General features: G+C 46.5%; 1 protein-coding gene across 5 annotated transcripts in view; it reads left to right on the top strand.

Annotated features, from left to right (window-relative positions):
• LOC139240955 (tensin-2-like) overlaps window positions 1-10,548 on the top strand; it is a 344,077-nt gene extending 333,529 nt beyond the window's left edge. For all 5 annotated transcript variants that reach the window (XM_070869537.1, XM_070869535.1, XM_070869540.1 and 2 more), the window contains exons 28-29: window positions 1,419-1,448; window positions 2,557-10,548. In XM_070869537.1, the coding sequence (XP_070725638.1) occupies window positions 1,419-1,448; window positions 2,557-2,698 (172 nt within the window). In that variant the 3' untranslated portion in view covers window positions 2,699-10,548. The remainder of the gene's footprint in view (window positions 1-1,418; window positions 1,449-2,556) is intronic.
• Window positions 10,549-17,634: the final 7,086 nt, after the last annotated feature.

Below are 17,634 nucleotides of genomic sequence, written 5' to 3'. Positions count from 1 at the left end.
GTGCTTGCTGACCTACGTTGGCTCTGGAGCAACCCCTCAATTTTTTAATTCTCATCCTTGTTTTCAAATCCTTCCATGGCCTCGCCCCTCCCTATCTGAGTAAGAAGGTTGTGGGTACGTCCCACTCTAGAGACTTGAACACAAAAATCTAGGCTGACACTCCAGTGCAGTGCTGAGGGATGCTGTGCTGTTGGAGATGTTAAACCGAGGCCCCATCTGCTCTCTCAGGTCGGTGTAAAAGATCCCATGGCACTATATCGAAGAAGAGCAGGGGTGTTATCCCTGGTGTTCTGGGGCTGCTGCAGGAGGGCGACGGCTGCAAAGCCAGGTCGCTGATTGCAGTGCGGGCAGGCACAGCAGGAGGGGCGAAGGAGCGGCAAGAACTTGTAGAGGGAAGTGATCGGGGCCCAGGAGAGGCGTGCGTTCAGGGCTCAGAAGAGGCAAGGTCCCAGGGGCAACACGGGCCAGCCCACACTGCGATATGTGTGTGCACTAGGTCTGTACAGCAGAGCTGGTCTCCAGTCATCCTGGTTAATCCTTGCTACTGGACCAAGACCTAGCTCTGTCAAGCCCATGTGGTGGCTGGTGTGCAACGGTCACCCCACGTTAAAAAAATCCACGCACAGGCATCTTCCACCCTTCAGGATGTAGTTTGGGATCCGGAATATCAGGTCCTTCATTGAAACACCTGTGAACTCATCCCTTTTTGGCGTGGAAGCAAGTCATCCTCGCTTCGAGGGACCGCCTATGATGATGATGATGATTTATCCCTCAATCAACATAACAAAGAAACAGATTATCTGGTCATTATCACATTGCTGTTTGTGGGAGCTTGCTGTGCGCAAATTGGCTGCCATGTTTTCTACATTATAACAGTGACTACACACCAAAAGTACTTCATTGGCTCTAAAGTGCTTTGGGACATGTATTTCAACAGCGCCTTTCATGACCTCATTAGCACTCGAGGTCATGAAAGGCGCGGTAAAAATGCAAGTCTTTTTTTCTTTTACATAAAATTTAATCCGATGGGCAAAATTCAGGGATGAACACAATGTCATATGACAGTCTCTATTACTAGGAAGGCGTTAACCCGTTTTATTTTAGACAGTTTGACCCCTGTGCAGGGGACTGTAGTATCAGCATTATGCATTCGACCCTGAATTTCGCCATCAGAAAATAAATGTTTGTCTGCTAGATATTGGACTCTCTAACATCTGATTATGTAACATTGGAACATTTTTTTTTTAAATTTGTGCAGAAATGCTGACAGGTTTTTTTTTAAATGTAAAGTTAGCAAAAGTAAGCTTTTAAACTGGTTCAGAAAATACTGTTTCCATCTTTAAAATGAAAGTCCTTCAGTATTGTATGTGTCTTTGTTCTCCCTCGCAACCCCTCACAGTGAGTCCCGTCTTTTTCAGGTGGACTAACCCAGATGGCACAACGTCAAAGTAAGTGATTCGGGAGTACACTGAGACACTCGGACACCGTGTGTGGGTAGCTGTGGTAGTGCGTTGTGGTTTGACAGCTGAGCGTCCCTCACATGTCAAGATCCGGATCTGGGCCGTGTATTCAGTAGTGGGAGCAGGAGGAGGGGTGCAGGGTGGTAATACAGCCCAGAAGATAGGGTATTTCCAGGGATGAGAGGGTTGTCCTATGATGAGAGATTATGTAGAATGGGCCGATACTCTCTGGAGTTTAGAAGAATGAGAGGGGATCTCATTGAAACATAAGATTCTGAGGGGGATTGACAGGGTAGATGCAGGGAGGATGTTTCTGCTGGCCGGAGAGTCTAGAACCCGGGGTCACAGTCTCAGGATAAGGGGTCAGCCATTTAGGACAGAGATGAGGAGGAATTTCTTCACTCAGAGGTTGGTGAATCTTTGGAATTCTCTACCCCAGAGGGCTGTGGAGGCTGAATCTTTGAGTGTATTCAAGACAGCTAGCGATAGATTTTTGGACTCTAGGGGTATCCAGGGATATGGGGACAGTGCAGGAAAATGGAGTTGAGGTAGAAAATCAGCCGTGATCTTATTGAATGGTGAAGCAGGCTCGAGGGGCCGAATGGCCTACTCCTGCTCATAGTCCTTATGTTCTTATGGTAACGGGGCACAGAGAGCAGAGGGTCAATTACTCCGAGCCATTTCCCTGCACAACTAATAGCCAATAGCCAGCAATGGAGTGTCATCGGAGGAGGCCCAGGTGGAGATAGTCAGCTGGAATCTGTGTAAACCTTTGGCTTCTTGACTTGCAAAACTTTTTGATACCGACCACCTTTCAAAGTGTAAGTAGTGCTGAGGATCTCTGTCTTGAATATACTCAACTATCTTGAGCCTCCACAGCCCCGAGGTAGAGAATTCCAAAGATTCACCATCCTCTGAGTGAAGAAATTCCTCCTCATCTCACTGTGACCCCTGGTTCTAGACTCCCCAGCCAGGGGAAAACATCCTCCCTGCATCTACCCTGTCAAGCCCCTTAAGAAGCCCCTTACGATGATCTTCAAAGAGATGGTGTGTAACTATTGACCACGATATCTAGTCCTCTCTCTTTCTCTTCCAGAATGTTTGGTTTTGTGGCAAAGAAGCAGGGGAGCACATCTGACAACGTTTGCCATCTTTTTGCCGAACTGGACCCAGAACAGCCTGCGTCAGCCATTGTGAACTTTATCACAAAGGTCATGCTGGGGCCCCAGAAGAGATGAGCCAGAAATTCCGTGTATTCAAAGTGGAGTGAACTGGTGGATCATGAAGGGTGGCTACTTCTGTGTCACCAATGCTATCAAATGAAAGGAACAAGCTTCTTCAGAACCATCAGTTTTTTTTTATTGGAAAAAAAACTCTCTCTCTGTTCAAGATCAGCTGGACCTTACTATATACCTTCTATCTAAATATTCTGATGACGGGAGATTCCTTTTAATATCAATTCAGGTTTGAGGGCTCCAGGTTCTTGAAGTGACAGGGCTTCACTCCATCGTGACCTCGTTCTCCTCAGAGACCATCAAGCGTTTTAGAATAAGCACAATCGCCACAAGATAAGTTGCCCGCTTTGCATGGTGATTGTCCTGTGTTTGGGTGGGGATTTTCATTCAACTGCCGATATGAAAGAAGCTGGGAGAACTTGTTCACTGACTGATGCAGCTTGTTGAGCATGTGGAAAATATAGGTGGGAACTGACAATGAGAGAGGATGTTGTTGGATGATTAGTGAATGGTTGACGACTGTTGAAGGGTATTGGGACCACCGTTAGATGCAGGTTTGTGGATTCAGGAGTCCACTCAGGTTCCCATGGGCAATTTTCAGAGGGCCTGATACTGGATTGAAGTGGAGACAGTTGGTGCTGTAATGAGGAGGATTTCCCCGAGATGTCGATAGCAACTTTGGGAAGTATTCATTTCGATATGGCAGTTCCCAAAAGGCACTAACGCTCTGTATTGGTAGATCATTTGCACTGAACCGCTCTTCAAAACATAACGACATTGAGAGGCTGCCCAGTTTGGAGCACCTTTGGTCTTTCAGTCTCATTTCAATATCAGTCGGCCGTTGACAGTTTCACCGCTGGTCCAACAATGATTGAGATCCTTGAATAAAATGTGACAGGAATTGAGAGTGAAGCTGGTGATAACTCAGTTGGCTGTATCTAAAGGTCAAATGTAACGGATGTGGGATTCCTTACTGAGAACAGCCGCGCAGTTCAACTCCCCAAAGTTTGCATTTCATTGAATGAACAGTCCTTCCCACCACTTCCCTGAAACAGTTCAATCTAGACAAAAGCCAATTCTTGTATTTTATCACTACACATGGATAAGAATTTCTGCAAGCTTAGGATGCGATTAATCAAGTTATAGCTCCCTCCATGGCTCAATGAGTAAGTGCCGATACTAATGTCAAACAGACTCAGAAGGTCCCAACGTTAAATCCTCAGGCGGTGCTGAATTGGGTGATCTCTGCTGAGGCAGCAGGGGCCCTGGTTTCCTTGGGTCAGGAAGCGGGGGGGGAAATCGGCCAAGGTCTCCACGCTCCATTTAGTAGCCCGTGTGTGTGTGTGTACGGTGGGGGGGGGCATATGGGTGAGGATAGAATCAGGCTCAGCTGCACAATTACTCCACAGTTGAATGGCCACACATATGAAGAATGGGCTTTTGGCTGAGGTTCCAGAACCCTGCCTGCCTATGTGGAACTGTATCCCAGCATGAAGTCACTACCATCCAGTGAGAAGGGTGAGGGAGCGAATCAGAAGGGGGGGATTGGGGGGGGAATACGATCCAATATACACGTCTTTGTGCCACTAACAATCCTTCAGCAATTTAATGGCAGAAAACACACAAAACAAACCCCAATTTTACACACAAGGCTTATCTCTAAGTTGACCATATTTGCCGTCACGGGAACGATGGGCTGAATGGCGGCCTCCTGCGCTGTATCACTCTATGATTTACTGTAATGAGAATTGACAGCAGGAGAATTGGGCAACCTATTGCCTGGGTCAGGATTTTTGGCTTGAGTAAGGAATTCTCTACAATAGGAGGTGTTTTGGGACCATTGGAAGTCCACAACTGGATCAGACATACATTTATTGTCTTAAATAGGTCAATAGTCATAGCAAACATGAAGCGGCAGCCAGCACATTATCTGTAGGTGTTAGTTCATGAAAAGCAAAAGGCTGTGCCGGGCTTATCAAACTTCACCCTATAATAGGACACAGTTTCACTTCCCGAGAACCTGGTGATAATACTTGACTTATTTTAAATTTGAGGGTTTTTGAATTGGCTGTCAGGAACTATCTAAAATACAAACCAGACTCCCAAACTCAGTTTACAAAGACAAAAATCCATTGGGAGGCCTTATTGGGAAAAGTTATCAGGCTTTCCAACTACCCCGCATAGCAAGGGCGACGCTCTCATTTCTGAACACACCCTCTTATTTTTTAATATGCGTACACGTAACTCATTATTTGCTTCACTACATTACAACTACATTCCTACATAACATTGACCGCACTTCAAAAATTACTTCATTGGCTGTAAAGCGCTTTGGGTCATCCTGAGGGCCCGGGTACTATAATATCCTGTATTCCCTGAAAGTTATATCCCTGCACACGGCACCTACACTGCTCAGAAGGTGCGATTGCATTTTTAGGCAGATTTTTGGGCCTCTGCCCTTGACATTTTTGGTTGAATTGGTTCATTTTCACCCAGCAATGGGCTGAAGTGACCTTACAACCACGTAACACCTCTACAGTCTGACAGTCTCTTACTTAGGTGTGTGCTGCAATGTAGTAAACCTGCTGCATCCTCATAACAGCCCCCCACAGTGGGACAGTTTTCCATTTCCCACACCAGCTATCCTAGATGCTTCTCCAGCTGACCGGTAGTTTTGTGCTGTGGGTCCGTGCCCACCAAGCATTGGATTTGAACTGGCCAAATGGATTTCGCATTGGCCCCTTAGTAAGGGTAATCTGCTGAACCCAACTCCATTATCATTGTATCGTGCGACCACCAGGATGGTAGAAGGCAAACTAGATGGACGCTGGTCTTTTATCGTCCAGTAATTCCTATGTACCACAGTTCCCCTGCACGATAAACTCTTGCCTCTCAACTGAATGGTGGAGCAGGCGCGAAGGGCCAAATGGTCTTCTCCTGCTCCTATTTCTTATTGTTCTTATGTACAGAGCCAAGTAAATGAATCAGTAGGGGGTATGAATCGGCCTTGATGAATAATGTTGCGTCAAATCATTTGGATTTATTGAGCTCCTCTGACCTAAAATAAGTGGCCGTTGCCTTCAAAATGATAATATAAAACGCCGTAGGCCTCAGTTATAATGTGTAAGCGAGAATCATGGTGCGAGCAGTGAATAGTGACTGCTCAGTGCCAGACTCCTTGATATATAATATATAGTGTGTGTATGTAATATATTCTATCATTGTATATGAACTTGGTGGAGACAAAAATCGGATATTATGAAATCTCAGAATGGAGTTACAATGCCTGGCGGATGGTGAGTTAATGCGATAGTTTTTGCTGTGCTTATATGTAAATTTATTTTATTTGGGCGTGTAATTGAAAGCCGTTTGCAAACAGATTAGCTTTGAAGTTTTGTAACCGTGGTTGCCATCTCCAATCAGGGTGGCTGTGGAGAATGCCAGATTCACAGTCTGAATTTCTGTTGTAAATCCGTGGGCAGTGTGAAAGGTCACACTTCTACCTGTATTGTGCACGTATCGCCTGGCAACTGGCTACCATTTTGTGCGGTGCTGACTGATCGGAGGTGCTAAGATCAGACCCCCTCTATCAGCAGCTCTGCCTATCTTGCCCTCAACGCGCTCGTTGGCATAAACCTTTAATTAGGTTTGAACTAACTGGCTTGGCTTATAATTCTAATTTGTTTTCTTTTCTTTTGAAGCACCAAGCAACAACTTGTATTTATGCAGCGCCTTAAACGTCCCAAGGCGCTTCACAGAAGGATAATCAGACAAAATTTTATACCGAGCCACATAAGGAGATATTGGGACAGACGACCAAAAGCTTAGACACAAACTTACAACTGCACGGCATTTTGTGAATGAAATGCAGGTCAACAAAGGTGTCCAACAGACCAGAGAATCGTTCTGTGAGCTTGAGAGCAATGTGCGTTTAGCATCCTTCCTGCCACCAGAACTGAACGGGGTAGACTTTATAAATCCGTCCTCTGCTGTCCTGAGGTTTGTAGCTTACAGCAGACCTGCGGAGTGGTTGATACAGACATACCTGAACCCTCCAGTACCAGACACCAATAAGTTGTTATTTGGCACTGTACAACAAGTTGCATTGGTATAATAATTGGGCTAGAAATTCGGTAGGTTAGCGCCTCCCGCTAGTGCCTGGGGTGGGGGAGGAGTCGCTAAGGGGTTAGCAACTGGGCGCGGTGAATGCAGCAATGCCCGCGAACTTCGGTGCCGGTTTAGTGCTGGCGCTAACTCTTACCACCTGGGTCTCCAGCAGATCTCAGGTCGTGTGTAAAGTGTGCTGCGCCCCGGATGTGAAATTGACTCCCGTCCCCTGCTGTAACGCCGGGCGCCAGCAAGAGGAGGAATTGTGAACTCGGCTGGCCACCTGGGGAGCGGTAATTAAAGGCAATGGTTTTCAGCTAGCGCAACTTTTATTATTGGCACCAGGCTGGTGCCTTTGCAAAGTTTTTCATGTTTCAAGATGTCCAAGCCCTTCACTTTGTGAGAGTGGTTGGGCCTGTAATGGCAGTCGTGCTGGTCGCCTTGCAACTGCCAACAACTAGCTTGTGCAACATGATTGGCCCTTCCCTTTAAGCAAGGGAAGCAGCCTCTGATGCCGTTACCAAGGAGCTCGATATTGTTCAGCGTTCTGCCACTACCGCCACGCTCTCACACTTTAGCGCCCTAAGAGATGTGATTAGCGCTTGATTTAGCGCTCCACTTCCCTCTTGGAGCGCTAAAACTGAATATCGCTGGAGGGGAGAATCACGAACGCCTGGCACTACTTTTTCAACTTTTCAAAATCTAACGCCCCAACCAGGGCACTATTGAATTTCTAGCCCAATGTCTTTCAAGCGTACCAAGCGTGTTTCACGAGGGGGCAAGGGAACCAAAAAAACATGGTTGAAGAGAGAGATCTTGAGCAGGCTTTTCAAGGTGAGCAGAGATGTAGCTATGCAGGGGTCAGTGCAGAGATACACAAACCACAGAGACTGCTTGCCTTACATCCATTGCGTGCTGTGAGTAAACCACCCTCGCAGTCATTTTGTGCAAAGTAGGCATCTCGATTGTGACTACGAAAAAGATTTCAAACTAATGTGTTAGTCAATGAGTTTCCGTTACACGCTTGAATAAAAAGAGAAATCACGAGCATTCAGTTTAGTAAAGAAATATATATTTTTATGTTCTTGTTCATATATAGACAGAGGACAAAAATATTAATCGAAGAGGTCTCAATATTACAATGATAAACTCAGTCACAAAATGTCAATGTGTCACTGCTAAATGTGTTGTAACCTTTTATATATAACGCTGTATTCAAACAAGTAAGACTCCTGTTTGGCTTTGCAGATTATTCAAGATATGGGGCTCCATCCGAGAACAAGTCTATCAGTCGACCAGGGCCTTGCTGGAAGTATTTCTGTTCTATATTCTTGCCTGCGGGAGGGGGAAAGTGGGATTAGAAATGTTATCGATGGAGATAGAGTAGGTTTGGTAATATGTGTGCCAGAAATGCATCTCTAAGTTCAACCTAGTGTATACAAGGTGAGAAAGAATCTCAGATGGATAGACCGGCTGAGGTGAGGAAGGGCTGGGCCATTGGTGGGCAATGAGTGGGTGCAGTGGATTGTGGGTAGAGTGGCCCATTTGTGCCGTCACTAGACAGGACCTCACTGGAAGTGGAGTGACCTTGTCTGCCTCTAACCAGCAGCTCTAGAATGAGGCAACAAGAGGTGAGGGAGAGAGGCAAGTAAATGGACAGGTAGCTGGTCGTATAATATTTGGAATTATTGCTCAGGCTTCCAATCCAAAGCTGGATGGGTGGGGTGGCTCTTTATGTGAGTCTCCCACTAGCGCGTGTGCGTAAGGTTTCATTTCAAATGGAAAAATGGAGGGTCGCCACTCTCATTCCAGTTCTGATTTGCCCACCACTGCAAAGGATAGTATCCCTTCTGAACAATTGTGTAAGGGCCCAGAAAATGCTTCACACTAGGGGTGGGCGGGCGAGGGTTGCCCGGCAACAGCTAGGACCTAAAGAGTCACTATGCATGTGGTTTAATGGCCAGTACTTTTGCGACAAGCATACAAATCTGTGAGGCGGATGTACACATTGGACAAAGTGGCAAAAAGGTATATATTTGAACAGCTTTTATGATACTGTATATTACATATTTTAATCAAAGTCTATAGTTCTATTTGTATAGCTCAGACATTTATTTTGCCTGATAATGGAGGATTTATGGAAAAAGCTTTAGTCAAGAACGTATAATATATTATACTTATGCAGTTATTTACTTTGTGTCTGTAGTGTGTTATCATCCAGTACCAGCTAAACAAGCTCAGTGTATTCCTTTGTGTGTGTATTATGTGTACATGTCTGCTTTCCAAGTATACCACGTCTCTAAAGAAAGAAAAGCTCACCTCTTGTTTTCTCTCTTTGAATTGGACTCCTCGGATGTTCCCCTACCCTGGTCCCCAAACCTTCATTTGAAGACATTCCCAGCGAAACAATTCCTTGAAGATGTTGAATCAATCTTGAAATGGTGAGGGTGGTACCGAGCCATACAGCCCAGGATTTGATCCTCAGTCTGTGCTGAGGTCACGGAATTCAGTCAGGGCCGACGTAGGAGCGCTGCGATTGGTCCCAGCACCCCGCGGCCAATCGGCTGTCAACGGGAAGTGTGGATTTGAATGGGGGACCAAATTTGGGTCAACGATGTTGCCTTCCACTGTTGAATAGCCTGCCAATCAAGAATGGTTGAGGAACTGGAGAGCCGCTTTTTCTCATGGGATTGGACTCCAACGTGAATCATATCCTTCAGGAGAGGACATGAGTAAATTGGAGATGGGGCGGGGGGTGGGGGGGGAACGAAATGGCTATTTTCATTTGCTATCACTGCCACATAGGCGCACCATGGCTGCAGAGTGTGTACTATCTACAAGATGTGCTGCAGCAACTCGCCTAGACATCTCCCCTCCCCACTCCTCTCCTCCTCATTCTCTCCTCTCCTCATTCCCTCTTGTCTCTCCCCTCCCGTCTCTCCCCCCGCCCCATCTCTCCCTCCATCTCCTCTCCCCTCCTCTCTTCCCCATCCTTCCTCTCCCCCTCTTCTCCGCATCCCTCCTCTCCCTTCCCCTCTCCTCCCTTCCCCCTCTCCTCCCTTCCCCCTCTCCTCCCTTCCCCCTCTCCTCCCCTCCCCTCCTCCTCCTCGCCCTTCTTTGGGTACATCAGGCACTCTCTATACCGTGCCCAAATGGCCATTATTCGTGCATCAGCCTTAACCTTACACAACAGCAAGCTATTTGGCAGCAGGCGCCATCACAACCAGACCTGATCCTGCCCTGGCTCCCTCATTCACACAAGCACATTCCAGCAAGGGTCGTGGGTCAGCGGTCAGGAACCCTGGACTATCCTCTCTAATCCAGGGGCACGAAGGCCAATGCAGTGCCTGCACCACTGATCCCCTCACTGGCTTACATCAGCTCAGATCACGGAATTAACCTGAGACCATCCTGGTCCGTATGGCTCAATTGGGGTGCATTTTAATCTGTTTTTAATGTACTCCATTTGCAGGGGGGCTTTTGATGCCGAAACAAGCATTTATTTACGTGCTTTTACTTCTGTTCCCCAAAATGACAGTATCATGTTTAATAGTACGTGATTAGTTGAGAGAATATCTTACCAGCCATGGTAAGAATATCAGAGCAGCGCCACCTGCTGGAAGATGTGTGACACTGTTGGAACTTGTTTAACCATCTCCTGTGCCAATTCAGAGTTTATGAGAACCTTGTGCTGCAATGTATAACAGAATTTAATTTGTTAATAAAACGGCAATCGCTAGAAATTATTTCCAAAGGTGCTGAGTTGCATTTACGTTAAATAATTTTTTTTGCAACCGAACTTTATCCTGAGCCATACAGACAAGAAGGTCCTTTCTGACCCAATGTGCAATAAGCCCAACAAGGGAGGAAGCATTGCTCGACTTCGTAAAGGGAAATAAAGCAGAGCAGAGAGAGAGAGAGAAAGAAAGAAAGAAAAAGAGAAAGAAAAAATAAAAATTAGGACATCCAGTCGTTCCAAAGCACTTTACAGCCAATGAAGTACTTTTTTGAAATGTAGTCACTGTTATAATAAGGTCCAGGTCGCTGATTGGAGCGTGGGCAGGTACAGCAGGAGCGGCGAGGTTGGGGTGCAGGAGCGGTGAATGATCATGGTGCAACGTGATTGGGGCCCAGGAGAGGCGAGGGCCCAGTGGCAGCACGGGCCCAGCCCACACTGTGATATGTGCGCGCACTAGGTCCATGCAGCAGAGCTGGTCTCCAGTCGTCTTGGTTAATCCTTGCCACTGGACGCTCTGTCAAACTCGTGTGGTGGCTGGTGTGCAACGGTCACCCTACGTTAAAAAAATCCACGCACAGGTATCTTCCACCCTTCAGGATGTAGTTCGGGATCTGGAATATTAGGTCCTTCATTGAAACACCTGAAAACTCATTCATTTTTGGCGTGGAAGCAAGTCATCCTTGATACGGGGGACTGCCTATGATGATGATGATGATGATGATGAAGAACAGAAGAAATAGGAGCAGGAGTAGGCCGTACGGCCCCTCGAGCCTACTTTGCCATTCAATACGATCATGGCTGATCTTCTACCTCAGCTCCACTTCCCTGCCCGCTCCCCATATCCCTTTACTCCCTTATCGCTCAAAAATCTGTCTATCTCCGCCTTAAATATATTCAATGACCCAGCCTCCACAGCTCTCTGGGACAGAGAATTCCATAGATTTACAACCCTCTGAGAGAAGAAATTCCTCCTCATCTCAGTTTTAAATGGGCAGCCCCTTATTCTGAGACTATGTCCCCTAGTTTTAGTTTCCCCTATGAGTGGAAATATCCTCTCTGCATCCACCTTGTCTAGCCCCCTCATTATCTTATAAGTTTCAATAAAATCATTTCTCATTCTTCTGAACTCCAATGAGTATAGGCCCAACCTACTCAACCTATCTTTATAAGTCAACCCCCTCATCTCCGGAATCAACCCAGTGAACCTTCTCTGAACAGCCTCCAATGCAAGTATATCCTTCCTTAAATACGGAGACCAAAACTGTACGTAGGACTCCAGGTGTGGCCTCACCAATACCCTGTAGCAAGACTTCTCTGCTTTTATACTCTATCCCCCTTGCAATAAAGGCCAACATTCCATTTGCCTTCCTGATTACTTGCTGTACCTGCATACTCACTTTTTGTGTTTGATGTACAAGGACACCTCAGCATTTTGTAATCCCTCCCCATTTAAATAATAATTTGCTTTTCTATTCTTCCTACCAAAGTGGATAACCTCACATTTTCCCACTTAATACTCCATCTGCCAAATATGTGCCCACTCACTTAACCTATCTATATCCCGTTGCAGATTTTTTGTGTCCTCACAATTTGTTTTCCCACCCATCTTTGTATCATCAGCAAACTTGACTACATTACACTCGATCCCTTCATCCAAGTCATTAATATAGATTGTAAATAGTTGAGGCCCCTGCACCGATCCCTGCAGCACCCCACTAGTCACTGTTTGCCAACCGGAAAATGACCCATTTATCCCGACTCTCTGTTTTCTGTTAGTTAACCAATCCTCTATCCATGCTAATATATTACCCCAACCCAGTGAGCTTTTATCTTGTGCAGTAACCTCTTATGTGGCACCTTATCGAATGCCTTCTGGAAATCCAAATACACCACATCCACTGGTTCCCCCTTATCCACCCTGCTCATTACATCCTCAAAGAATTCCATCAAATTTGTCAAGCATGATTTCCTTTTCATAAAACCATGCTGACTCTGTTTGATTGAATGATGCTTTTTCAAATGTCCCGCTACTGCTTCCTTAATAATGGACTCCAGCATTTTCCCAACGACAGATGTTAGGCTAACTGGTCTATAGTTTCCTGCCTTTTTGTCTGCCTCCTTTTTTAAATAGGGGCGTTACATTTGCGGTTTTCCAATCTGCTGGGACCGCCCCAGAATCCAGGGAATTTTGGTAGATTACAACCAATGCATCCACTATCTCTGCAGCCACTTCTCTTAAGACCCTAGGATGTAAGCCATCAGGTCCAGGGGACTTGTCCGCCTTTAGTCCCAAACTGGAAGCAATACGGTGGAGGAGGATTTCCTGGAGTGCATAAGGGATGGTTTTCTAGACCACTATGTCGAGGAACCAACTAGGAGGGAGGCCATCTTACACTGGGTGTTGTGTAATGAGAGAGGATTAATTAGCAATCTCGTTGTGCGAGGCCTCTTGGGGAAGAGTGACCATAATATGGTGGAATTTGACATTCGGATGGAGAATGAAACAATTAATTCAGAGACCATGGTCCAGAACTTAAAGAAGGTTAACTTTGAAGGTATGAGGCGTGAATTGGCTAGGATAGATTGGCGAATGATACTTAAGGGGTTGACTGTGGATGGGCAATGGCAGACATTTACAACAATTGTACATCCCTGTCTGGCGTAAAAATAAAAAAGGGAAGGTGGCTCAACCGTGACTATCAAGGGAAATCAGGGATAGTATTAAAGCCAAGGAAGTGGCATACAAATTGGCCAGAAATAGCAGCGAACCCAGGGACTGGGAGAGATTTAGAACTCAGCAGAGGAGGACAAAGGGTTTGATTAGGGCAGGGAAAATAGAGTACAAGTGGAAGCTTGCAGGGAACATTAAAATGGACTACAAAAGTTTCTATGGATATGTAAAGAGAAAAAGGTTAGTAAAGACAAACGTAGGTCCCCTGCAGTCAGAATCAGGGGAAGTCATAACGGGGAACAAAGAAATGGCAGACCAATTGAACAAGTACTTTGGTTCGGTATTCACTAAGGAGGACACAAACAACCTTCCGGATATAAAAGGGGTCAGAGGGTCTAGTAAGAAGGAGGAACTGAAGGAAATCCTTATTAGTCGGGAAATTGTGTTGGAGAAATTGATGGGATTGAAGGCCGATAAATCCCCAGGGCCTGATGGTCTGCATCCTAGAGTACTTAAGGAGGTGGCCTTGGAAATAGCGGATGCATTGACAGTCATTTTCCAACATTCCATAGACTCTGGATCAGTTCCTATGGATTGGAGGGTAGCTAATGTAACCCCACTTTTTAAAAAAGGAGGGAGAGAGAAAACAGGGAATTATAGACCGGTCAGCCTGACATCGGTAGTGGGTAAAATGATGGAATCAATTATTAAGGATGTCATAGCAGCGCATTTGGAAAGAGGTGACATGATAGGTCCAAGTCAGCATGGATTTGTGAAAGGGAAATCATGCTTGACAAATCTTTTGGAATTTTTTGAGGATGTTTCCAGTAGAGTGGACAAGGGAGAACCAGTTGATGTGGTGTATTTGGACTTCCAGAAGGCTTTCGACAAGGTCCCACACAAGAGATTAGTGTGCAAAGTTAAAGCACATGGGATTGGGGGTAGTGTGCTGACGTTGATTGAGAACTGGTTGTCAGACAGGAAGCAAAGAGTAGGAGTAAATGGGTACTTTTCAGAATGGCAGGCAGTGACTAGTGGGGTACTGCAAGGTTCTGTGCTGGGGCCCCAGCTGTTTACATTGTACATTAATGATTTAGACGAGGGGATTAAATGTAATATCTCCAAATTTGCGGATGACACTAAGTTGGGTGGCAGTGTGAGCTGCAAGGAGGATGCTATGAGGCTGCAAAGTGACTTGGATAGGTTAGGTGAGTGGGCAAATGCATGGCAGATGAAGTATAATGTGGATAAATGTGAGGTTATCCACTTTGGTGGTAAAAACAGAGAGACAGACTATTATCTGAATGGTGACAGATTAGGAAAAGGGGAGGTGCAATGAGACCTGGGTGTCATGGTACATCAGTCATTGAAGGTTGGCATGCAGGTGCAGCAGGCGGTTAAGAAAGCAAATGGCATGTTGGCCTTCATAGCGAGGGGATTTGAGTACAGGGGCAGGGAGGTGTTGCTACAGTTATACAGGGCCTTGGTGAGGCCACACCTGGAGTATTGTGTACAGTTTTGGTCTCCTAACTTGAGGAAGGACGTTCTTGCTATTGAGGGAGTGCAGTGAAGGTTCACCAGACTGATTCCCGGGATGGCGGGACTGACATATCAAGAAAGACTGGATCAACTGGGCTTGTATTCACTGGAATTCAGAAGAATGAGAGGGGACCTCATAGAAACGTTTAAAATTCTGACGGGGTTAGACAGATTAGATGCAGGAAGAATGTTCCCAATGTTGGGGAAGTCCAGAACCAGGGGTCACAGTCTAAGGATATGGGGTAAGCCATTTAGGACCGAGATGAGGAGAAACTTCTTCACCCAGAGAATGGTGAACCTGTGGAATTTTCTACCACAGAAAGTAGTTGAGGCCAATTCACTAAATATATTCAAAAAGGAGTTAGATGAAGTCCTTACTACTAGGGGGATCAAGGGGTATGACGAGAAAGCAGGAATGGGGAACTGAAGTTTCATGTTCAGCCATGAACTCATTGAATGGCGGTGCAGGCTCGAAGGGCCGAATGGCCTGCTCCTGCACCTATTTTCTATGTCCACCAGCGACAACACCAAACAGATTTTGCAGAGTAAAGAAGTTTCGGCCAGTACTGTGCATAAAGTAATGTCAGTTTCGAGCAGAAATACACATGGCAGAACGTACACACCGACTGCTGCTGCCCGACCTCAGATGACCCAGAGTCCGCCATCAATCGTTAACGCGAGGCAGTTAACACCTTGTTGGCGCTGTGGAGGTGATCATCGGCCCCATCAATGCCGCTTCAAACACTATGCGTGCAACGGTTGCATAACAATGGGACACCTCCAGCGAATGTGCAGGCGAGCTGCAAACCCTGCAAACCATCACGTTGCAGAGGAAGATCGATCCACTGTGGATCAGGCTGAATTGGAGACTCGTACCGAGGAGGCAGAAGTGTACGGGGTACACACATTCACTACGAAATGTCTACCAATAATGTTGAAAGTTGATCTGAACGGAATTCCAATATCTATGGAACTGGACACGGGTGCGAGTCAGTCCATAATGAATAAAAAGGCCTTCGACAGGCTGTGGGGAAAAAAGGCACACAGGCCCAAGCTCAGCCCCATTCACACAAAACTAAGGACTTACACCAAGGAACTAATCCCTGTAATTGGCAGTGCAGAAGTCAAAGTCTCCTATGACGGAGCAGTACACGAACTCCCGCTGTGGATTGTGCCAGGGGATGGCCCCACACTGTTTGGCAGAAGCTGGCTGGGAAAAATCCGCTGGAACTGGGACAACATCTGAGATACATTAATGATTTAGACGAAGGAATTGAATGTATTATCTCCAAGTTTGCGGATGACACTAAGCTGGGTGGCGGTGTGAGCTGTGAGGAGGACGCTAAGAGGCTGCAGGAGGACTTGGACAGGTTAGGTGAGTGGGCAAATGCATGGCAGATGCAGTATAATGTGGATAAATGTGAGGTTATCCACTTTGGTGGCAAAAACAGGAAGGCAGATTATTATCTGAATGGTGACAGATTAGTAAAAGGGGAGGTGCATCGAGACCTGGGTGTCATGGTACATCAGTCATTGAAGGTACGCATGCAGTTACAGCAGACAGTAAAGAAAGCAAATGGCATGCTGGCCTTCATAGCTAGGGGATTTGAGTATAGGAGCAGGGAGGCCTTACTGCAGTTGTACAGGGCCTTGGTGAGGCCTCACCTGGAATATTGTGTTCAGTTTTGGTCTCCTAATCTGAGGAAGGACGTGCTTGCTATTGAGGGAGTGTAGCGAAGGTTCACCAGACTGATTCCCGGCATGGCAGGACTGACATATGAAGAAAGACTGGATCGGCTAGGCTTATACTCGAATTTAGAAGAATGAGAGGGGATCTCATAGAAACGTATAAAATTCTGACGGGACTGGACAGGTTAGATGCAGGAAGAATGTTCCCGATGTTGGGGAAGTCCAGAATCAGGGGACACAGTCCAAGGATAAAGGGTAAGCCATATTAGGACCGAGATGAGGAGAAACTTTTTCATCCAGAGAGTTGTGAACCTGTGGAATTCCCTGCCACAGAAAGTTGTGGAGTCCAGTTCGTTGGACATATTCAAAAGGGAGTTAGATGTGGCCCTTATGGCTAAAGGGATCAGGGGGTATAGGGAGAAAGCAGGAGTGGGGTACTGAGGTTGCATGATCAACCATGATCATACTGAATGGCGGTGCAGGCTCGAAGGGCCGAATAGCCTGCTCCTGCACCTATTTTCTATGTTTCTATGAGCGCTTTCGTCCGTTGACGACGCCTCATGTGCCCAGGTTCTGAGCAAGTTCCCATCGTTGTTCAAGCCAGGCATTGGAAGCTTCTCGGGGGCGAAAGTGCGGATCCATTTGGTTCCCAGTACGCAACCCGTCCACCACAAGGCACGGGCGGTACCGTACATGATGCGTGAGAAAGTGGAAATTGAGCTGGACAGGCTGCAGCGAGAAGGCATCATCGCGCCGGTGGAATTCAACGAGTGGGCTAGTCCGATTGTCCCGGTACTTAAAGAGGACGGCACGGTTAGAATTTGTGGGGACTATAAAGTAACGATTAACTGTTTTTCGCTACAGGACCAGTACCCGCTACCCAAGGCAGATGGGTAGCAGGTACTTACGACCCTGGCTGGAGGGAAGACATTCACCAAGCTGGACCTGACCTCGGCCTACATGACGCAGGAGCTGGAGGAGTCTTCGAAAGGCCTCACCACATCAACACGCACAAAGATCTGTTCATCTATAACCGGTGCCCGTTCGGGATTCGGTCGGCCGCGGCTATCTTCCAGCGGAACATGGAGAGCCTGCTAAAGTCGGTTCCTTGCACCGTGGTTTTCCAGGATGACATACTGGTTGCAGGTCGGGACACCATTGAGCACTTGAAGAATCTGGAAGAGGTTCTTAGTC

Source organism: Pristiophorus japonicus, chromosome X (genome assembly GCF_044704955.1).
Source record: "Pristiophorus japonicus isolate sPriJap1 chromosome X, sPriJap1.hap1, whole genome shotgun sequence".
Classification (NCBI taxonomy): domain Eukaryota; kingdom Metazoa; phylum Chordata; class Chondrichthyes; family Pristiophoridae; genus Pristiophorus; species Pristiophorus japonicus.
The sequence above is the reverse complement of the archived record's forward strand: the minus strand, read 5'-3'. Positions and strand labels throughout refer to the sequence as shown.